Raw genomic sequence first — 24,495 nt, forward strand, 5'->3', positions numbered from 1 at the left:
AATTATGGAGGGGAAAATACTATTGACGATAACAATAAATTCTTACTGCATCCGTACAAAAGACGACAGAGAAAATGACAAATACAGAGTGCCATAGCATATTCAACCTTCCCCCAAACTTCTGGAGACAATACCTTTCTGAAAACATGAGAAAAGGAGAGCCACTGAAGAAAGCACGAGAACTAGCAGCTAGCTTTCTTTCTGTCTGCTGACATATAGTGGTATAGCATTCAGGTGAACCCAGATCCATCATGGACTTTAAACTGTAGCTCAGATTTTGGTCAAGACTAGCTCCAGCTTCAGAAGACAAGTGCAGTGCATTACTCAAATAGATTTATTTTTTTTAAAGCTGCACTTACTGTAATTTTAAAAATCCAATTTGGCTATCTGAACCCTGCATAGCCAGGAGGACACTGCGATTTTTGTATATGCTTAATTAGATTTTTATGAAAATGTAATTTTTATTCTTCTGATTAGGAAAACACTAATTATATTTTACAGCTACAAACAAGTCTTTTTTTTTTTTTCCTTTGCCTCAGCAAAGTGAGGTGAAGACATTTTCTTCTACTATATCTAAGATAATTCAAAAAGTGCTTTTCAGGACAGATGTTGAATACAGACAGAAAACTTTGTATACTGGAAAGGTGATTTTGGGGGCAGAATGGACTAAGAAAAGAATAAATTTAGGGACTACTGCCACTTAAAATAAGATCGAGACACGGCAATATAGGATGCTGAAGGTTTCATTTTTACTCTATGGAGAGTGAAATGCTTCCGCTTTAATAAAGCTGACCATATTCCAAAATTAGTGTGGTTGATACAATATTGTGCATGAATTACTGGCCTCACCCTGCAAGAACGGTAGTTGATCTGTGCAAATGTCCCTTGCTGCAATTTAGAGAAACAACCTGGCATGTTGATTACTGGTGCAGGGTATTTATCATTTCTGTAAGGAAAGCATGAAGAATAGGGTTTGCTTTTTTGGGTATCACTTCTTGGAGTGAGTACCTAAAATCAATGTTGTAAGTTTTTGAAGTATGAAACAAAATCTAGTTACTGGTTAAAAAGTATATAAAATAAAAAAAAAAGCTCGAAGCTTATGAAGTGACTCCACAGAGTTCAGACCTTTAGCAGTATAAACATAATATAAACTTCATTGTCTGTAGTATTGTGCCATGACATTAGTCTCACTAAGACAAAATGCCACTTTGCAGCAAGCAATAAATCTGACAAAGCATTTTTAAACATAATGCCCTAACTTGCTAAGACAGGCTTTTACACACTTCCAAACTCTTCTCCCTGAAAATTAACCCCATTGATTCTCCAAATGTTAAGGGTCTCGGGCAAAAGTAAACTGAAGGCTGAAGTAAAATAACCATCCCCTTGGAACTGAACGAAAACTTAAATCCAGGAGGGATCACAGTCTAATTTCATATACATATATATGTATGCAATACACATATATATGAAATTAAAATAGAGACACACATGACTTGGGCATCAGAAGGGGACTGCTACTTTCATACATTCATAAATAGCTGCTGAACTCTCTACTCATGAAGAAGCTCTTGTAGGCAGTTTGGGGATTTGAAAATCTCAGGGACCTCACTGTCCAGCTTACAGATGACCTTGTATATGGCCTTCTTCCAGGAAGGATCAACATCTTTGCCTGCGATAATGGCATTGAAAAACTCCCGTAACGTGATCTGAGCCACTTCCAGGAATCTCTCTGGAACCTGCTGATACAAGGAGACAATGGCATTAATACAGTTTTCAATTTCAAGTCTCTGGTTCTTCAAAGGAAACTGAGCTAAGTTCTTTCTTTCAGAAAGGGGCTTACATAGCACCTGCATTTTCTAAATGTGGCAGCCTTCTATTCTCTTATGCAAAGCTGTTATATATAGTACTATAGCAATAACTTTTATAACATGTGTTAGAGATCTTTGTAAAGTCTACTGACAGAATGTAGGTAACAAAATGTTACTGTCTGAGTTAGGAGAGTGGGGGATTTATAGGATATAATTAGCAGGAGGGGAAACAAACACAATTGTCTTTAAGGAGACAAATCTCTGCTTGGTATTTTACCCGTGCATTTACAGCTATGTTCTCCTCTCCATGTGGGACTAATACGGAAGTTAGGAACACAGAGAAAGCCCTCTGCACCGCTGCGCTTAACTTTGGTCACAACCAGTGCTGAAAGCTATCAAAGAAATAGCGTATCTCTGAATGTTGTTCGTAACTTAAAAGCAAGCAAGCAAGTGACGACTTGCTTCTGTGGCTGCTGTGCACAAGACCCCCATAAGATGGCCTTTTTGGGAGACATTATGGTCTTCCCTCCTTTTTCAGAAGCTTACAAATAAAAACCCAACCTTCTTCAGTGCATTGTCCTCCAAGTGACTACTGAGCTGGGATGTGTTAAACTCATCCAAGTTTTCTAAATGTCACTGTCACTTCACAGGTGAGCCAAACAGCCAGATAGCAGGAGCATGCCACTCTCAGATGCCCCTGAATAATGGGTGAGTGTTAAGAAACACAGTAACTTCCAAACTTTGGTAATTAATCCTAAATAGTTGTCTCAGGCACCAGCACCACCTTCTTACCCTCTCCCTTAAATGATTCAAAAGCAATCACTATAATGAACCATAGGTCAGTTGCAAGGTTGAGGTCATCTCCATAAAGGTATTATTTTCCATTTTTATTACGGAAATATGGCTTCACAGCTCTAGAACTGCTAATACACGGCCGGCCAGTAGCCAGCATGCTTATAATAGCAAGTATTCCCTCACTGCTATTCTTTGCCCACTCCGGCATGAGGAGTTCTCCAACCTGCAGTAGGGGCCACTTCAACTATTCCTGTGGCCAACAGACACCCGGGCAGATCTCACTCATTTACTGAATGCATGTCACATTGCTAGATCAGGGCCAGCACCTTATCCTCTACTTCAGGCTTTTGTTCTTCTCCATTTAGAGACCACTTTCAGAGAACTTGTCTGGAAATGTGCATTTTTAACCTGATATGCTAGAGCTCTGGAGCCTCACTCACCTATCACTGCTGGGGAAACACTAGCAGTTTGCTAGGCACGTTTTGCCATCAGATAAACATGAGATCAGCTCTCCCTGACACCAGCTGACAAACTCTGCTTCCAGAAGCTCCGCAGCCTGCAGAAGTCCTCTGTCTACGTCTGACAGTGAAATCCAGCCCCCCCACATTTTTCTCTGCTCCCAAAGACAGGCTGCCTTCTATGGAAATTTTTCATTCAAAGGGCCGCACAGAAAGAAACATTTTTACAGATGTTCTATTCCAGCAATAATTGTGAGGGAAGAAAATAACTATTATGTTTCACTTATTCCAGCTCAAAGAAGTAACTTAAAACTTCACGTAACCACTCTGCTGTTTGGGTACTTGGTAATACGTCTACAAAAGATACCATACTTGTCTCATTCTTGCATTGCTATAAAAAATGATACTTTTCTGTTCATGCAGTTCAAACAACTGCTCAGGTGCTGTTCATCACCCCTGGTATTGCGGGGCACTAACAAAGGGGAGAGAGTTGTTGACTACATGATACTAGAAAGCAAGCAATGTAGTAGATAACCAACCTTTTAGTGTACACACTGATGTTAGTTCATGAGGGCAAAACTGTTGGATTTTGCCTTTGTGCTTGGGAAAAAAAGTTCACACCTTTCAATTTTGGTGTCCACTCCAGAGGACCAACATTAGATAGATGCCTTCCTTCCCTTCCAAGTTGCTGGAGATGGGAGAGAGGCAATTACAAGCACACTTAGATGAGAAGCATAAAGTCCAAATGCAAAAAGTCCTACCTCTCCCTACATGGTTACACCCATGACAACTTTAAGCATGGAAGTGACAACCTGGGGTTTAAGTTGAGCCTTTGACATTCAATTTCTACCTGTGCATATGAAAGTTTTCCAGGTAGGGGATGCTGCTTTTCCATGGAGTAGGCAGTGTGAAACCCCTAAGCCACTAGCTTCCAGGCCTCCCACCCCCATAAAGACACACAGGCTCTTCTTTTAGACTAGAAGTTAGCTTTTAAGGTCTGACTTCATTGTACCTGACTCACACCTGCAGGGCTGGGCCCCTTTGAACCCGGTACAACACACTGCAGAGAGTAGCCCACAAACATAATAGTGAACGAAACCCTGCAAGGGCTTTGAAAAGCCCCAGAATTTCAGCTTCTTTTGGATGCTCCACCTTGTAATGCCGAGTTCTCAAAGATCTCCCCTACTCCTCAGGCATTAGAGCCATTCATAGTTCTTTCCTTTTGGGATGTTATTAGCAATTTTTCATGTCAGACTGGATTACACACATTACTTTGCATGTTGTAATGTGAATAGCACTGTGATTAATCCCCACAGGATTGTACGTTGGCCAACATTTTTCCTTTCTAGAAGGAGTAACTGCAGTGGTTTTTGTTTGTTTGGGTTTGGGTTTTTTTTCTTTTTAATAAAGAAAATACTAGTGAAGTCCAGAGCTGAAAATAAATATTTAAATGGATGGGTAGTTATATTTTTCAGTGGGCAATTAATCAGTCAGCCATGTTAATTATGTGTCTGGGGGTGGCATTTCCCTGACCCTAAGTGATGGCGACCTATTCCGCACATCTTTACACCTAACTGACTGAACATCTCTGAAGTAGGAACATCTGCAGAAAATGCTTCAGTGACAAATAAACTCCATCTACGTTGCTTTTAATAGAACCAACAATCCCTAGTATGAACCCAGGGCATTTTCTTAGCATCAGGTGGCAGCAGTCAATCAAAGAATCACACTGTACATTCACCAGGAGGAAAGACAATGAGGTCTGCTCAGGGGGAGGCTAGGTGGGTTTAAGGCTGAAGCCTCCACATCAGACTGATTTAGAAAGAAATCACACTTTGCCGCATGCTTTGTCAATGTAACTTAGCTTCGCTGCCAAGGAAAAAGTCACAGGCCAAACTTTGGGCTAGTGTAAATCAGCAGGGCTCTACCAGCCTCAGTGCAGTTAGGCTGATTTACACCTGGTACGCATTGGTCCTGTACCTTGTAACACAGTCCAACAACCACCACAGTGCCCCTTCTCAAGCTTTAGCCACGTTAACACATCCCCTTCCTCTATGAAAACGGAGGGAATTAAAGCTCTCATCTGCTCTTGTCTATTTATGCTGTTTTAACTACTGGCATTTTCCTTGGCTTGAACAACAAACCTGAACTATTATACTCCTGGGTTTGCATGTGCAACTACCACGCCGAACCATTTGGATTAGCACTGTGGGGGAGTGCTTCGTTAAAAATACTCAGCACAAACTATTTCTATGTGAGTAAAAGTATAGTTCCAATGTCTCAAAAGTTGGAGCCAAGTCAGACCTAACTCACTCTTCTTTCATACAAAAGCATACACAGTTGCAGAAAGCAATATGCTTTAAAAATACTTGTTGAATTTCTTTTCAAGGAAAACATTACCAAAAAGGCAGTGGTGATTCGGAAGGTGAGGGCAGATCCTCAGCAGGTCTAAGTCAGTGTTGCTCAAGGAAAATCAGTGAAGCAACACTGATTTTAAGCCAACAAAGAGGATCAGGCTTTCCTTTCTAATGGCATGCATGGACTTTAAAAATCATTGTTGGGAAGGAGGGCACACTAGAAGTAGCTATGTGTCTCAAGTTGGTGGCCGATCAGTGGCCTTTCACTATTTTTCTCATTATTGGGTTGTCTTGTATCTTGTATCTTTTATTAGTTAATTCATTTATTTTTCGGGTTGCACAGCAAAGACTTTTCCTCCCTTCCCTCCCATTCCCCTCATCTCCTCCCTTCCCCAAGCCCTCCTCCTCCTCCTCTTCCCAGTTGCTTTACCTTCAAGGATGATTTGTTTTATTAAACTGACTGTCCCCAGCCTCTGCAGTACATAATAAAAGCCTGACATAGCAGCCTGCCTGCCTTCTGTGTCCTGCAGATACTCATCATAAGTGTCAGGACATACCAAGGTTAGCGGTCACTGGAAGTGCGCTCACTGGCTCAAGCCTTGCCAAACATGCTTGGCAGCTGAATGAATGTCACAGAGAATAGAAGGGGAATTACAAAGGTTAGAAAGAAGACAGCCTCTCTCTCTCTCTTTTTTTTTCTGGAGATATATAAGCTGATTTTTCACACTTCTGAAATAAACATCAGCTCATTCAGAGTCCCTTTCCAGCACCTAAATCTCTCCCATTGTCAAGCAAACCTTTAATTTCTACCCAAGCCTTATTTCTTCATTAGCAAAATAAGATGCTTAATTCTCTCTTAATGGAAAAGGGGAAAACCACCAAAACCGAATGACAAAACAAGTCACCGGTCTGCTCAAAGATTTATCTGTGTATTTCATGTTGTTAATCCTATTATGGGTGGGGTTCTTTACAGTTAATCTTTTAAACTTTCAAAAATTCTTGTTCAAGTGGTAAATCTAGATGATAGAAAAAGCAATACAGATGTAAAGATCACAGAATTGTGAAAGTCAAGTTAAAACCGATATTCCAGAGAATTGTGTTTTGTTTTTTTACTATAAAAGGGCAATAAAATGCTGACTGTAAGAAGACAATGTCAAGGAGAAAAGGGTATTGGTATTTTGGATACTCTTGACTGCTCGCCTTGGAGAGAGAGTTATTCTTGTCACAAACCCTTTTGTCTGCATCTGCTGACTGCTTGCCTGTAGCCAGCAGCATACTTTAACTGTTTTGTCACCTCCTAACATCACATGCATCAGCTGTTGTGCTTTTGTTACGGGTATTGTAGAGCTAATCCACTGTGGCTGTTCTACTGTGCAGTAAATAAAACAGAAACTGCTTCTCAGACAATTCTGCATGAATATTTCAGATGGCTTTTACAACTCTGATTCACAAAATAAAATTCCTCCCCCCCCCCCCCAAACTAGACTCAGATGCCTCAAAGCTAATTGCGTGCAATGACTTCGGGCATCAGAAACAACTGTTTTAGTTGGATAAATGAATAGCAAACCTTTCTGAAGTTATTCTTTAAAAATACTAAACATACTTCCTTCCTTGCAATTTTACCTGTGTATAAATTTTTTTCTTTAGAACACTTCAGGTTTTTTACAGCAGGAATTTTGAAATATTTTGTGCCAACAAAATGCTTAAAACATCTTTGAAATATTTTCTTCCATAAGGGCAAGAGTCTGGGAAGTTTAGTGTATTTTTACTTAAGCATCAAGTATTTTTTAACCATAGAAGTAATTTTACAAAGTTCCTAAACTTCTCCCTCCAACTTTCCTAGAACAGGTAATAAAATATTTACTCAGAAGTTCATTTTCTGCAGCCGATTGCTAAACTGTCCTAAAGCAGGATGGCTTTGAGCATGTTCACAGGGGCAATGGTAGCAAAGCCCAGCATGAGGCCTGAAGCAGAAAAGATACCCTAGGAAAGGAGACAAACAGGTGAAGTACTTTACCGAGCATTCATTCACCCTTGTGCACACATGATTCCTCTAAACAAACTCTCCTATCCCTGCTGTTTGTTAAGTAAATATTGATCAAGGAGAGACATATCTCCTGACAGCAGTAGCACAAGCTGGGGACTTGTACTGCAGACAGAGTGGACTTAAATGGATAAACTCAGATGCTTTAGGAAGGCCACACAGAGATTACTAGATAAAAAGGCAAGAAGTCAGAGAGTTGGCTTTCCTTTCCCCTCTGTGGGGGGTTGGGACTTGGTTACGTGGAACCTCCATGGTAGAAAGAAAAGTCACCTGCTCTCAGACACAGTCTTACAAAGCAAGAAGCCTGTGTCTTAGGTGCCCACATGACTTCCTGTTTTTCTCTCTTGCCAGCTGATCCATTAATATTGCATGCAATAAATGTGGAGTTTAAGTCCCTCTCCTTGAGCACATGTGGGAGGCTACCAAGGGGCAGCTCCTCAGCAGTGTAAATTTTCACCACCCCATTGGTTTCAACAGAGAGTTTGCGTTCCTGGCAGACCGTCTACCTCTGGTTGTGCTGGGCTGGGGCAGAGATTTTCCTCAGGAGCACTTTTTTCCCACTCATACTCCAAGTGAGCAGTTCACTCTGATGCTTGTGGGATAAGGTACACCCACCCTACGTAAGGGTGCCCAGTTTAGGCTGGCGTGTCGGTTCTCATAAGCAAACAGTGAAGATTTATTGGACTGATATGTCTAATGGTAGTATAGCTGCAGAAAGCTGTAGCAAAATTGGCAAATCATTAGTGGCTGTGATTTCTTGTAAAATTTCAGCAATAGGTAACAGCAACCTCATTTTAGTAAACTACCAAAATTTGGGTGAATGTTAGGAGTAATGCGAGTGCTTCTTGGAGTAGATTTTTAAGCACTCCTCAGAGATTGGATCGAAAGCCTCCGAACCACGCTCAAGGCAACCATAAAGCTATTCACCTTGTCTAGGGGGACAGAGGGAGAGGACTAGATGTTAATTTTCAGTATGGGGTCCCATGTTTAGAAGTACCAAGACCAACGCAACCATTCTAATATTGTAACAGCGTCAGACAACTGCTTGGCTGTAGTGCACAAATCTGAAGATCCTTCAGACAGGGACAGCTGGGCTAAGCTCAAAACCTTTTCTCATACGATGTCTAATCTGCGTTAAACTTCAGCTCCATTTATACGATTAGGCTGGCCAGAGTGTACCTACAGACTTTGCCTGTGGTATTGTGCTGGAGTCTGATAGTGTGTTGTATTAGTAATGTTCCAAGAGTAAACACACTTGTAGGAAACAGCTATAGTTCAAGGCTGCACTTTAAAAAAATAAATGTTTCATCAGTCTTAGCAAAGGAACAAACGGCAATAACACTCTGTATCATATTTTACAAAGCTTCAAAAGAACAATGTCCCGTTGAGTGAAATTCAGTAGCATTCTGTAAACATTAATTTAAGGAAATCAATAGGCTCTGTGAGCTAAAGCCATATTGCAAGATAAACTGGCTGGAGTGCTACTTTGTCAAACAGATTTTAGTTTTCTCGGCTAGATAAAGACGGTTTCAAAATGGGGTAACGTGTTGCAACCAAGGTTTTAAAACTATGTGGCCTTCAAACAGTCTGCTTGTTCCTACTACAAAGCTGGATAAACATACTTTAAAAATGATAAGATTGGGCCAGGATTGATTTTACTTTCAAATTTTATATAAAGTAGAATTCTTGGTGAGTGTACGTTTGGATTTTTTTGATCCTAATTATGAGCAGAAATAAACAAGTGCAGCACAGGCAGCTCAAGATGTCAGGCTGCCAGGAGAGGTTAAATTATTTGGAGGCAGCTTTTCTTTTTTTCTTTTTTTTTTTTTTCCTTCTTCCAATTGCAGGACTTTATGGATTTAAAAAATCTTTATTCATGTTGACCTGGTGGGCAACAAGTCGCCTTGCCAAATAGGAAAGCCAAAATCTCTAGTGGACTTAGGATCAGAGGTCTTCAGCTGGTGAAGGCTGCTCATGTTGCAGAGCGCAAGGTCGTGGTAATGGGAGGTAAACAGGTTGGAAGGGGTGAGAGGGGGAAGGCCAGATCACTCTTCTAGTTGGATGATCTAGACAGTGGCTATAGAGAGGGACTCCGTGGGGAGCCTGTTAACCCAAGAATAAGGCGTAAACAGCATCTATTAGGCAAGTGATGGAGAACCTCTCCAGGATGATAAGTGAGCCTGCTATCTGGGGAGCAGTCTCACCATGGGTAGCTCCAGGTCAGACAGCTTTAATGTGTATGCACAGCAGTCCGCACCAGGACAGGTACAGCAACAGCAGAAGAGATTCAGGGGAAATATTTCTGCTGAGAAAACCTCATACAAAGCATGAACCAGATGTGCACAGGCACCCCCCACCCCCAAAGTCAGAGTAAGGTGAGCTTTGGGGGTACGATGCAACCTTCTTAAAGGAGATGCTTGAGAAACTCCACGTGCATCATCCACACATAGCCCTGAGCCCCTTCCTCACATGAGGAAGACTCAAGCCTGTGGGCTTTTGGCACAAGCTGGCACCTAACTAAATGTGCATTCCCATATCCGCAGCCTGTCATGTAGGAAACCTACTGAGGACAAGCCCTTCCCGGTCCCTCCCTACCCATAAGACACAGCATCAGAGTAATGCTGGGGTCAAGCCAGCAGTAACGCAGTGAGGCATCACACTACTTCTGAGGCCACTTCTCTGTGGGCTTGTGGGGAGGCTGGTGACACTGGGACCAGCCCCTTCATCGCGTGCAACCCACGGAGCCAGGGACCCCCCTGCTTTAACGAAGAGCTACAAGGCAGCCCACCTATCCACCTGGCCCTCTGCAGACTAGGGACTTGCGCAATTAGCAGCTGCAGGCACAGATCTGCCGCCGTTTCCAGGATAACACTGCCCTGAGCAGGACTGCCCTACTGTCGGTTTTTCTGCGCTCGCACGGGCAGTGTCTGCAATAGCTTGCTGGTGTCCTGGCTCCTACCACGTCTGTCCAGACCATCACCTCTCCTCACGCACATACTCTTTTCCCTGAGTGCAGTGAGCTGCTGCGTGGGACCATCTTAGTGCTGCGAGTTGGTGTGGCAGCATATCAAGCAGGAGGCTTTGGCTTCTACACAGGAATTGGAGGCAGGTTTTGGAGTAAGTTGCTACACTTTTTGGCGCGAAAGCCACGGCAGCATATGGCCCAATGTTCTCAGTTTAAGTCTGACACTTAACATTATTTAACAGTTTCTGTGTTAGGTGCTTTATAAGGTAAAGGAAATTAACAATTTTCAGCTAATTAGATCACTCAATTGGCTGAACATCCTGGACACCTCTTAGAAAAAAACAGGTTGGCTCAGGCGATGGAAAGGCTAATGCCTCTTCCATTATCGCTTATGAGGAGAGGGAAATAGTTGGAAAGGATGCTTTTATTTTAAAAACACAAATGAAAAATACCTCAACTATTGGACACTCCAGTAAACACACTTTTCTCCCAAACACCACCTTTGCAGAGAGCAGGGTGTCAGTTTGCCCACCGCTACATGTGTCCCAATCCCCCTGGCTACAGCAGCAGCTCTCTGGTGCCACCACAGTCTGCATTTATTGCCTTCAAGTTTCCTCTCACGACTCCTACTGTACAAATCTGTTTCTGTACAAATCCTGTTTCTGTTAAGAAACAAAGGTTTTGGAAAGAGAAAAAGATGGACAAGAAATTGGGTGGCCATTCACAACAGTCTGCTCTCCCACTGTGGCACACAAAGGGAAGCCCACTGTCTTGGGACAGCGCTAATAACACAGTGCTGAGCCTGGCGCTTGGGAAGGGAAAAGCATTAGCCCGAGTCTGGCTCAAAAGAGAAAAATTAGGAAAACAACAGAGGTTTCCTATTGCATTTACTGTTATGCTGTAGCTTTTTTACTCTTTGTAAAAAGCTGGAAAACACATGCCCCTCAAATGATTTAAGAATGTATTTTAAAAGTGTTTGTTTGAAATGAACGTGAGATCCCTTATCCCTTGAGTGGAGTTTGGGGCACTAGTAATCTACTGCTGGCTTACTGTTATCTCCTCCGCCAAGCTCACAAAGAGGAGAGAGAATGGGCATGGCTCTTACAAGGAAAAAACTGACAGTGGGGCTGCTGAGATGTCTGATAATATCAGGGAAGTGAAAGTGGTAGTGCAGTGAAAATGGATACTGCATGATACATTAGATTTAATCACTTGCATTTCAATTAAGCTTTTCCACAAATAAAGATTGGGAAGTACTCTGCAGAGTCCCTGCGCGGCTGGAGCGCCAAGCGCGGTTGGTGCTATGTGCCCTGGCTGGACGCACACAACAGTGCTTCTGCAGCTCGCTCAGGCTGAACCCCCCCTCCTGCCTCCTGGGGTCCTCCCTGTTAGGACCTATCTTCCCATTTTGCAGTACGCGAGAGGCATCCCGCACACGTCAGCACCCCCGGAGGATCTCTGTCCTGGGACTGCTGTGCCTGTGGTTCAGGGGATGAGCCTATCCATCATGGAGACACAGCTACTCTCTTGTGCAAACAACGGCCTTAACATGCTAGTTTTTAAGTGCAAAAGTTGGTAAGACTTGCAAGTAGAGTGGGCTAAACCAAAATAAAAATACTTTCCGTTTATGATTTATTTAGACTTTTTGCACCTTGGAATTCAGTTCTCCCCTTTCCCCATCCTCAAAAATCATCGATATCGTTTTAATGGGGAGATTATTATCAAGTTTCCTTTTCTGCCTTACTGATGAATTAGAACTGCATGAGATGTAGAGGCTTCGAATGGAAACTCTGATTGCCCTTAACTTATTGCATTGCCAATGGCACTGCTGCAGAATGGAAAAATCACTAAGGCTCCTATGGCTTATGATAGTTGGGGGTTTAGTATGTGTTGGGAAATGTAAGAAAGAATCACAGGACGGGTTATTGTCACACCCCAGCAGCTGTCTCGAAACACCGGTTTCATTCGAAACTGAAGGAGAAATAACACTCATGCACCCAAGAATAGTCTAACTTTAACTCAGTCCCTTCGCGGTGAAATGCAATCTGCTACAAGAGGCTGCCTACAATGCCAAGCAGCATATTACGTACCCTGCTGCCAAATTCTGGCAGGTACCATGTACGGGCGCCCACAAAAAACCTGTCCAGAAAAGTGAGTACAGGGATGACCACCCAATTCTGGCTCTGCTGCAGGAACAGCAGAGAGGTTATTGCATACTCTCCTGGACACATCAGCCAGATGGGAATATGATGTGTTACTCAGAAGGACCAAGAGACACAGCCTGGACTGTGATGAGCAGGTACGTCTCTCAACAGCAGTAAGTCCTCTGCTTTCATAGTGTATTTCCATGCATAAAAGAGCTGGGCAGGCAGAAGCTGCTGGTTAGACCTTGGATATAGAGGAAAACTGGTTCATAATGCCTGTAGTGTGCAGGGATGTTTTTACACTCAGCAGAATTTGGCCCTGTGGATGAACCATTAACGCTGCAGTAGAAGTGATAATTAAAGGCTTATACATCTAGAATACATCCTATATATATAAAAATGCCGTAACAGTTAGTAAACATCTGTAATTGGTGTTGCTTGCTCTTGCACACTCTTCCCATCTCTGCATTGCAGTCACCTTTGTCTTCTGTGTCTGGCCCTGAAAAGCTCCAACTGTGCCCTCTCCCTCCTCATTTTACATGTGTTGAGGTGGGGGGAGTGAGGAGGGAGGTAGAGGAGAGGGATGGGAAGCAGGTGGTGTTTAATCAGTCTGGCAGGGAAATAGGCAGTCACTGGGGTCCTTTTGGGGGTGTCAGGAAGGTGGTAAGCATGCCCTCTGGCAGCAGGGTACCTCCTTTCCTCTTTCCCATGGCACAGGGTAGGGGCAGGAAATTGTGCATGGTTATGGGTGAGGGATGTTGCAAATGAAGCTGGCTCCACCGGCCCAGGCTCCCCCCCCGATTAACTCTGACGAACCTCCTCCCAACATAACCATGCTTTTATGGGCATCTGGACCCCATCGTGATGGGATAAACTGCTCTATCTATTCCACCCTGAGCCATGCGGCTGGCCAAACTGGGCTACAAACACCCTGTTACAAGCTTCAGTGCAGGACCTGCCAGGGACCGGTGAGCCTCGCAAGCTTGTGAGGCCAGAAGACGAAGTCTTACACCCTAATGGACTGAGCTCCCTCTCGTTTGACTCCTCTTTATCCCTTGCAGAAGGAAATGGTGTGACTCCAGACGGCGCTGGGTTAGATAACCTCGAGGCTGGGCCTCATCTGATGGAGCCAGCCCTCTCCGCAATTGCATGAGATAAGCCACTTCGGCTTCCCCCTGAACACTGATACTCAGCAGTTAAAGGGCTTTTATTTGCAATGTTGATTTCCCCCCTCTCCTCTGAAAACTTTCTGTAGTTGTAGGCTACTGCTTTAAATGCATTTATGTGTCTACACCACCATTCTCCCCTAAGTCCCAATCAAAGCAGCAGCCTTCCTGCTTAGCAACAGAGATCATGCCACCCCGGTCTGCTGCTCTCTGCAAAGCCTCTCCATTAACTACAGAAACAAGTTCAAGGCCACATCTTTGAGCACTCTGGACCACCACCTGGACTCAGCTTCTTCTGACAGCACATTTCCACTAAAGCCTTGCAACTGCCCCCCCCGCAGAGGGCAGTTCACGAGTCCCTCCGGTGGCACACAAAACAAAGCAGAGCCTGGCTACGTACATTCCCCCTCTGCAGATAAGAAAGATGAACCTTGCCCCTTCCAGATCTACGGGGAGAAATCTCCAATACGTTGATTACCTTCAGCCAGACCTTCTGGCTGTCCCTCTCTCTCTCGCCCACCTACACTCGCACGTCAGTAAGATGCCAGGCTCTTTCTCTGCACTGCGAAATTCAGCTATACTCTACTGGAGGTGATGGGCTCTGTGTAACTACACAAAGCGATCCAGTACTCTGAAGACTCCCTCCCTCTTGGACTGAACAGTATTTCTTAACTTTACTTCTTGTGTCATTAATGTCACTTCAGTAGGATACTGAACCATGGCTACTTCACCTCCTAGGTTCTCTCTTTCTCATGCACGTGAAGGACACACAGTCCTCATGGACCCCGGCAATATTCTGCTGTTACGTCCTCACAGCCTCAGTATTTTTCCCGTACAGTTTTAAGTATCTTCGAAAACAGCATCCCCATTGTGCTCCACACCGATGCTGGAAGGTCTCTCCACAAGCAAATCTGCGCTGCCACTGCTCTTTCAGCCCAGGGCTACCTGCTTTGAGAAAGGGCAGGACCCCAGAAAGCTGGCCCAGAAACCAGCGTGGGTCACAGTGCTGCTAAACCTCTCCCACAGTTTCCAAGGGTTATGACAGTTTGCTAATTCACATTATGAGAGCCTGACTCTCGTCCATTTTAAAACATGTTGAAGATATCAAGCAAACAGTGTTCTGCGTGAAGGTGACCTATTCAAAGTCCTATAGAACGGGCAATCCTATCTGTAAGACTTCTGTTAAAGTCAGTCACGCAGCCCTGACCCCGCACTGTGAGATGGTATCGGCTGGGACCTCCTCTTTTGGCAAGCGCGCCTTACAAAAATAAAAACAACGCTCCCCTCCACCCCACATCCATAAACATGATGGCTCTGTGACTCCAAATCCAGGTCTGCATTTAATTTTTAGTTTTAAAATAAACAAATGAAACTTTTTTCCAATTAACATTTAACATATATTCACACACTTGACTACAGTAACGCAACGAAAGACAGCTTTTCAGCTGGCACAGATTAATTAGCTACAATGATTGCTGGAGCTGATTTACACCAGAAACTGAGAATCCAGCCCAGAATTTAGTTCAGCGTCATGGAGAAAAAGCAGGGGGTGGGTGGGATGTGGAGGCAAAAACCTTACAAAGCTAGTAAGCTAACCCACTATTTCACATCTCTCTGGTACAACATTTATATAGACCAGCTTAGATAAAGTTTAGAAGATCAGACATTTTCCTCATTTTCACAGTACAAAATGTTCTATGTCCTTTTAATGTGACACATTAAAACAGGATATAAGAAATTTCAGCTGATCAGGTCTCATGAACACCCTCCTCCTTCACTAGACAGTGCTGCTTCTCCAAAAGTTCTGAGTGAGAAATTTAGCCATGTCATCTAAAAGAAATTAAGAAAGTCTGGAAGAAACATGTGCAACTTGCATGTTATCCATTACCACAACTAGGATTTATTAAATGGTAAGGAGAAATCACTGGTTTCTTTTCCTTTTCTTTTTTTTCCTCTTTATTTTTGCAGACGCCAAGTTTTAAAATTGAACTGCCTAGCCTAACAAACTCTTTCTATATGCAGGATGAATGAAAAAGCATGTCAGCTTGTGAGGGATAAGACTTTACACGAGTGAGGGACAACATGGGTTAAAATTCACCTTGCTTCTCACTTCTCATCTATGATGGGTTTTTGGAGAACGACGGACATCTGGAAATCAGTTTTACATAGAAAAATAGAAAACAGGGAAGAACTAGGAAGATGAATAAAGGCTCATCACAGACACAAAAGACCAGAGCAAAAAGAAGCTTGGATTTGGGTATTCTTGTCTGGCAAGGAGGCAGGCAGTAAGGCTAATGAAGCATTTGCGATATGGGACGTATGCCAGCGTAACAAAGAAGATGTGCATCAGCTCTGCAGATGTGCCAAAGCCCCCAGAGCAAAATAATGACATAATCACCATCAGTGTCACAGACCAGACTGTACACAAGGTGACATGGGAGAGAATAAATAAGAGTCTTTAGAGGCCTGTAGTACACACACGGGAAGGAATAGCCATTCCTCACAACTGCCACAAGAGAGTGGTGAGATGTTGGGTATAATGTGTGCAGCTAGCAAAAGAAATCTTGAATTGTGCAAGGCTAACACACTATAAATTGGTGCTTTTCTCGATCTCCAGTTGACGTTTCAATTCCCACTACCCCTTGTTGAATGCAAAATGAAATGGCAGTAGGAGTCGGAAGAGTTTGCCAAGTTTTGTTTTGTTTTGGTTTTTTTGGTTTCTTTTTTTTTTTTTTTCTTTTTTGGAAGAGGGTTGTTTTGTTTGAGAAGAGGATGGGGCAATAAGGATGAGTACCAGTAAATAATTGTAAAAGAACAAAACCAAAACCCCAAAACCCCAAAACAAAACACAGCACACCACGACTACATGCACACACGCGCACAGGCACAGAAACCCTGCACCATTCAGCTGGAACAATCCTAGGATTCCCCCAAAGCAAAATTAGAAACAAACGAGGATGGCTTTTGCTTTTTTTGGGGGGGTTGTGCTTTCTGGTTTACTGCTATCCATGAACTAAACCAGGAAAAATCCCACTAAAATATTTTTCCATGCTAAAAGACAAGATTACTATTTTATTGATCAGTAATAAAACACCGCTTAGGGCAATTTAGTACTTAACATGTTATTTGCGGTAGGGAGTAATCTGAAAAGCTCTGAGTAGCCTTAAATCATTTCACAACAGCTCTTCCTGCATAAAAGCAAGTGTTCGCCTCCGTACAGCTGTGTGATTTTGTGGTATATTTTTTTACAGGACTTTTGTCAATTTTTAAAGGGAACATCTGTTTGATAAAGTAGAACAACACTGGTAGTAATCCACAGGCCTAAGTGGGCAAACTGTGAAAGAGCAGGAGATATGCTGAAGGCGCCAACAAGACTCTCGCAGAAGGAACGCTCAAGTACGTAATTGTTTGCAGGATCTGGCCCTACACGAGGAGCTCAGAAGAACAAAGCACTTGGCTTCACCAGTGTCCCTTTTCATTGCTTCTAATGAAAGATTCATAAGAATAACTTTAATTTTTTATGATCTTTTTTTGCATTACTGTATTAGCTGCATCTACTTTGTATGCAATTTCTTCTTAAATACAGAAAACCTGTTTCAAAATGCCAGGCATAATAACTTAATCAGTACAATAATTCATCTTGATTGTTGTGCGGTCCTTCTTAACAGTAAGGAAGTGAGATAGAACCCAGAAAATGTTCTATATTATTATTCCTTTACATTGCAAAGTGATGTATTTATGAAGAATGCAGGTGACGGTCCGGAGTGGAGTTCTTTTTTCTTATTTTTAAGACAAAAAAAATTATTAAAACGTCCCTAATTTGCTAGTTAAACTGTTCAGTGGAAGAATGATTGTATTTGTCCTTTTTGGCTTCGCCCAATTAATTGGAGCAGTAACATAATGATTGTTAATAAACAGCTCTAATTTGACTGTACTTCTTGCCTATCTACTAACCGCACCGTATCTTTGTTTAGCATATTATCAGGGAAAACAAGGAAGCATGTATAGAATTTTGTTCTGTTGTATATGAAGTTTAATAATTACACCACAGAGGATTCTAAATTAATCACAGAAGGCACAACAATATTAATAATCTGTTTAGCAAACTCTGGCATCTTTGCACTTTGATGTTAGAAGCAGAGACAGTATGAACTGTGGCAGTTTTTTAAATTGGGTGAGTGTTTGTTTCTGTTACAGCTTATACCAATGTTTTCTTTTATGCTTTTTCTACGGTGCACCTTTCTTTCCTCTAAGAAGAAAAACCAAAACACAAAACAAAACCACAGAACAACTCAACAAACAAGCCTGTGCTTATTTGGGTGCATTTCGATCAAAGCTAACAGATCGAATTTTTCATTTATTTACCAAAGTTTCATTGCAGCCATTCTTCATAATTACAGCAGCGTTTTAATTTTTTTTCTTCCCTTGAATAGGAGAGAAGGGGTTCTGAGAAAGTTTTTAATTAGCTAAATAGGTCTGTGTAATCTAGATGAAATAAACACGCCCGTTTGAAAGGGCTGTTAGAACTTTTCCAGCCATTTAATCCATAGATGGCTGAACACAATGATACCTTCCACAGAAAGCTACAGCCACCACCAGCAGCTGTTAGAAGAGAGCTTGCTCCCTGCTCCTATTGATAACCCTTTGTGGAATGAAGAAAAAGAGCTGAGGGAAGGAGAACTGAATGTCAGACAATAGACATTGCTACACACACTGTCTCTGAACTTTCCTCATCTCTGAAGGACAATTAATTATGAAGGCCTTTGGGGTAGGTCGAAGCAAGGGAAAACCTACTGCTGGCCCAGCACTCCAGCCGCTATCTCTGTGTTTGTTAAATGGTTGTGCCTGTTGGGGAACCAGAGTAGCAGCCACCAAAATAGCCAATAGATCATTTAGGAAAAAAGAGCAAAAGATTTTTTTATGTGTGTCTGTCCTTGTATAATTCTATTCTCACTGTGAAATCATCCATACACAAAACACAAGGACATTTTTTTTTTTTTTAGAAGAACCACAGGGTAGGTTACAGTCAGAAACGGCCTCTCAGTGGTGTGTTAAAAAGGATGGTCTTTTCACCAAATCATTTCACAGAGGCAAAACAGACAAACACAAAGAGTTGAGACTTTTTCTCCTACATTAAATAGAGTAACTGATAAGGTCAGACATATGATACCTAAAGACATGAATCTGTGAACTCTTGAAGTCAAAGGACTTCTCTGTGCAAAGGAACAATCTTTCAAAGGAAATAGATCATAGAACTCCACTGAATCCCCTTTAAACTTTATGAAGCAGGAGGAGAAAAAGCTCTAAGTAGGGAAGCTTGACAGAAGAGCCTTGAACTATTTTCTGAAGGAAAGATGAGACCCTCCCTAGGCTGCCACAAAACATCTTTTTTTTTCTAAAGGCTCTTCTGAACTTTGATATGTGCCAAGACACCGCTATTGAAAGCTGTATAATTATGTGCTATAGCCACTGTAGAAAATGCTTTGTTCACCACAACAAAGAACAATAAGCAAAGTAAAGTGACATTACACTGTATCTTTTTCTTTAAGAATGTTGAGAAAGGTCACGGTACGTTATAACTAATAAAGCTGTTGAGTAAGGAAGTTTAAAGTTGATCTTGCTGTGCTTAAATGTAACCCAATGACAAAAAGGCAGAAGGAACTAAAATTGTAATGACATTAAAAAATAGATCATATATCAACGTGCCAACTTCATTATACAAACACCTTGAATCCGAAGGACACAAACAGAAAAACTGAGTGTAGTCCTGCAACAGTATTCCTCTCGCAATTCTCTCCCTAATAGCTTCCAACTACAATCTGCAGTTCAACAAACTGCAAAAACTGTTTAATAAGCATTAATTGATACATGCAATGCATGGATCCTCTATTGCAAGCTGTGGATTTTGTTACTTGATTAAAAACCGGGTTAATTTCCTGTGCAGTTTCAAGGAAAGCTCTGCTGTTTCACAAGAGAGCCTATTCAAAATTTAAAAAAAACCCAAACAAACAAAGGAAAAAGGCCTGAGGGCATCATTTAAATTTCCTGAAACCAAGATTTTTAAGTGAAAAAGAAGTTCCATTTAGACACCTATGTTTCAGTTTTTCTTCAGAGGAATCAGGACAGTTATGTTTGCTATTTTCAAATTGCCAAAGCAGCTTTACTCTCCTTGCTGCAGATCACCAGACAGCAGCCTTCCGACTTTGTCTTTAAGAATGCTGAGAATGATGTTGAAACGCTACAACAATAAAGCCCTTGAAAGAGGAAGTATACAGCTGAGGGAAAAAATGCAAGGAGTTTAATACTGAAACAAACAACTGTCCCGTTAGGCTGTGCCCACTGCTGGTACCACCAGAAGTGCAGAGGCTGCCACTTTGTATGGAAAGAGCAATCTCTGAGATGGAAGTTAGCGAGTTACGGACTTGATTTTCACTTCTCTTGAGGCCACATTGCACTGCTTCAGTTGTGCAAAGGAGTAAAACCATTTGTAAGTGGCCTTAGTTTAAATGAGAATCAGGTTCAAAGGCTTTAATTTTCCTTTTGATGAACACCAATTCAGTTCAAGATGAATCCTGCAGATGAAACTGGGGAAGAATACAGGTTCCTAAAATAAGCACGAGTGGCCAGAATTTTTGGTAATTTAGGATGCCTTAATTTTTGGATGGAGTGCTGGGCACACTTCATTTTCAGGGAATGGACCGTCGAGGACCTCCTGACAGAGTGGCTCTCATTAATAGATCTCCAGTTAAGCATCCCAAAATGGCATTGGCCTAAAACCATCATCACTTCTGAAAATTTTGGCAGCCAGCGTTCCTCTCAAGGGTTTGTAGGCCGCTTACGTGACTGGGTTATTACTTAGATTTTATAGATGGTGTTATTTGAATTGTTTTACATAATCTCATTGATTTTTATGGGACTAACTCAGAGTGCCTTAAGTTAAACATTGTGCTAAGACTTGAGTACAACTGGTCTTAATTAGGTTTTTCCCACTAGTGTGGTTTTCCCCTGCCAAAAGCAGAGCAAACTTCTTAAAAATGGTTTTCTCCCCCTTCGAAATGATGACACGTGCTGTAACTAGCACTATGAAAAGAGGCAATCATCGCATCAAGCCCCACTGTACCAAAACTGCATACAGTGTATTTGTGCAAATAACGCAGCTTGGCAGACGTTTCACTATTGTGATCAATCTCAATAACTACGTCTGCAAAATCGGGCAAGTTCCTGTGAAGCAGCAGGCAGGCTGAGCTCAGAAAGATGGCGTGTGCGGGGGCTTGCTTTGGTGCTCATTTGCTCGCTACGCAGAGGAACATGGCAAATGTAAGGAGTAGGCAGGAGGGCATAGAGTGAAATCACTAGCACAGAGAGACCCTGAGACTTCAGAACTAAGACTGAGTCGTTAAATGCCCACAAGGAAAAGGAACGGGCATCATGCAGAGAGACGTCAATACACAGAGAACGACAGTAACTACAAAAAAGTGCCAGGGATCAAGGATGATGGAGGAGTGGGAGCCAAAGCAAGGCTAAAATCCAGGTATTGTCCTCAGGCCAGTTTCTTTTGCTCACTGTAAGTACGTAAATTGGAAAAAAAACCCCAAAACTTATTTATGGTTTTTAACCATATTTTAACTCACAGCATGGTGTTCCCCTTGTTTGAAATCATCCTGCCAGTCACAACTGTGAGCTCTGATGATATCTGTGTTAGGATGAGTTGTGAAAAAGAGTTACAAAATTATTTGGGATTTTTTTTTTCTTTTAATGCATAGCAACAATACCTGACTTTAATTATTGCAGCTGGCATTCAAAAGCCTATGGCAACACCACAGATGAGACAGGTATCAAGTGGCACAGCAAGATGTCCTCTCTTTCTGACCAACTTCGGCATTCGTGCTGGAACACTGACATTTGTGGCTTTCATTCAACCTACCTTCTCCCTCCCTGGAAGAATGGCCCCAGAGCAGAGAAGCATCTTCACCTTCCACAAAAAAATGGTGGGTTTTTCTCCCCCCTTTCAAAACTCAGTTTCAAATTATTCTGTGCAGCTCGGCACAGGTTCCTCCAGCTAACTTTACTGCGAGAGAGAAATGTGGAACTGGCTACACACATACACACACGTGCACACAAAACCCAGGCAAAGTTGCATTGCACTGGAGGAGGCATTGTATCTGTCTCTGGCTCAGAGCCACAAGGGTACAATGGCAAAGCTAAAAATGATAGGACATGTGCTTTGTTAAACATCTTAGTTGACTTTGCTACAAGCTGTCAGTTGCAACGTGCAGGGAAAGGAACACAGTATCACAGATTCCCGAGCAAATCAATGGCACAGCCTGATATGGACCAAATGCACATTTTAGCTTTATCATTTTTTCCTAATAGTCAATTTAGGAGTAGTAAAGTATATGCATGAATTTCACCCAGGAAAAGATAAAGGGGAGGGTTTAGGAATAGTAGTGTAGGTGATTTATGAGAAACAGCATATCAGACTAATCAGAAGATCAGCAAAGCATCACTGAAGTATGAGACGAAGGAACCTTGATGATGCTAAATATGGCAAATGCTCTGTTTGCTGAATCCTTTTGGATCCAATTTCAACATTACAGTACTTGTAATTTTTGCTTTGCAGTTTGTGGGTGAGGGGCCAGGCATTTATTTATCAGGAAAAGTTACACTGGCTACATTAAAAACTGCACTGTACAGTTTAATGATCTCATAACTGCTGTATCTTCAGTGCAAAACCAAGATTTAAACCTCTAGGAAATTCTCATTATACTAGATAACAGAAGAAAGACTGAGTGAAAGAATCTGCAAATCATTGCCATTTATAATATCTCTTTCCCTCCATGATTGGGGAAAAAAAACCAAGGGGCTCCTTTCCTACCAGATGATAGACCCCTTGGCTGAGAAGAAGAGACTGCAATCACTAGCAGTGCTAAACATACCAGATTTATATTTTCTCATCTACCTGAAAACACCTATATGCTCCCCACAATTATTCACTGAAGTAATCCATTTACATTAATACTGCAACTAACATTTTGAAAAGAAGTAGTAAGTGCCTGAAATCATCAAGGACATCATGAGAACTTTTGAGGGCAAAGAACATTTCAACCTATGTTCTGCAAACAGAAGAAAGTTGCATTAAAAAGAAAAAAAGCTTGAGGGAATTTAAGCACATTTTGACAGAAAAAAACTGGTCACACTTATCTCCTTATGTATTTCCTTTTCTTTCCTGTATTTAGCTATTATGCCTTGGCATACAGGCAGACCTACCTCCCAGGAGTGGGAGTCTCCCATCTTGTGCATACGTGAGTACCTAACAGGGCCAGAGCCCTCAGGAGGGCCTGGCAGGGGCACGGCACACCAAACATGACGTCTGGATGTTGTCACCAGCTGCAATGAATGGCAAACCCCTTGAGGAATACCCTCTTCCCTGCTCTTTCTTCATCTGTCCCTTCCATGCAACCATCCTCCCAGAAAACTCTGCGTGCCCATAAGAGGGGGAAGGAGCTGAGAGAGCCGAGAAAGTCTTTGCTTAGAGCCTCTTTGCATCATCTGAACTTATGTGCTGTGAAAATGAGCACTGCTAAAAATCCCTCGGAAGGATTTTAGGCCGGAAACCACCCTCCTTATGCCAACAAATGTCACTTTCGCTACAGGAGGGGGCTCATTATGCAACTTGACCCTGAGTGAAAGGTGCAGACAAACAAAAATCCCTAATAATTAGTACCACCATTGCTTTCCCACTCCACTTCACCAAGAGATGGGATTACTCGAGCCTCCCCCTGACACACACCCTGTTCAAATGCATCATTACATCTGACTACCTGAACAATGCAAACTGCCATCCTCAGCAGGGAGAAACACTCTCCCGTGGTATCGCCGAGGGTCAGCATGTTAATGATAACAATAGTCTGCTGAGCTACCAGGCTGGCCTGTAAACAGGAATCTTAATCAAAGCCACAAACCTGTTACAGCAGAAAACAGAGAGCATTTACTTCGAGTAGTCATTTTATCCTGCAGCTTGACAAAGCAAATGTATTTTAGTTCTATAAATCAAATGTAGGAAAGCAGAGGAAGGTAACTGCAACTGTTTGATCACACAATTACGGAGCTTTAGAAGAGATGTGAGGTGACTTCTATCACTACTGTCTCTCCTAAAGGAAACTTCAAAAAGTCAAAGCTAAGAAACTTATCAAAAAAAGTTAAACTTTTATCTCTTGTCAAGTCCTAGTGAGGCATAAGTCTCCAACTACCAGGGCTAAAAAGATTAATTAGCATCATTCAGGGATGTGGAATGCCCAGATTCCACCGGTCACAGCCACAACAAAAAGGTACATTATTTTAAAGGCAGCCTGGACCACGGACCGACTCACACACACACAGAAACAAAGATCGGTGCCTACCTCAAAATCATTTGCTTTATTGTAGTGCATGTTCAGGGCCCTGTACAGCTCACAGTCTCTGGTTATAGACAGCTCCTCAGTGCTCGTGACCCCGTCGTTGATGGCTTGCCGCGCATACTTCTCCATCTGAATGTAGTAAAACTCACGGAAATTGCTAAACCACTTGATGAGCTGAGAGGTAATGCATCTGTTGAACTGTTAAATTTAAACAGTAAGAAGGATAAGAGCACTGACATTCCTCCCCGCAAGCCCCATTTCTTTTAAAAAGCATTCTTTCCTCCCCTTCCCCACCACCTTTTAAACCCATGTCTCTGTGTTTCTACTGCGGGGGGGGGGGGGGGGGGGGCGGGGGGGTCAT

At 42.4% G+C, this 24,495-nt stretch overlaps 1 protein-coding gene across 1 annotated transcript in view; it reads right to left on the reverse strand.

Annotated features, from left to right (window-relative positions):
* Positions 1-527: 527 nt before the first annotated feature.
* Positions 528-24,495, reverse strand: part of PROX1 (prospero homeobox 1) — a 37,563-nt gene continuing 13,595 nt past the window's right edge. Inside the window, exons 3-4 of the mRNA XM_010576393.1 lie at positions 24,138-24,332; positions 528-1,736 (exon numbers count right to left, since the gene is read on the reverse strand). Of these exons, the coding sequence (XP_010574695.1) occupies positions 1,551-1,736; positions 24,138-24,332 (381 nt within the window). The 3' untranslated portion in view covers positions 528-1,550. The remainder of the gene's footprint in view (positions 1,737-24,137; positions 24,333-24,495) is intronic.

Source organism: Haliaeetus leucocephalus, unplaced genomic scaffold (assembly GCF_000737465.1).
Source record: "Haliaeetus leucocephalus isolate CR32 unplaced genomic scaffold, Haliaeetus_leucocephalus-4.0 Scaffold526, whole genome shotgun sequence".
Classification (NCBI taxonomy): domain Eukaryota; kingdom Metazoa; phylum Chordata; class Aves; order Accipitriformes; family Accipitridae; genus Haliaeetus; species Haliaeetus leucocephalus.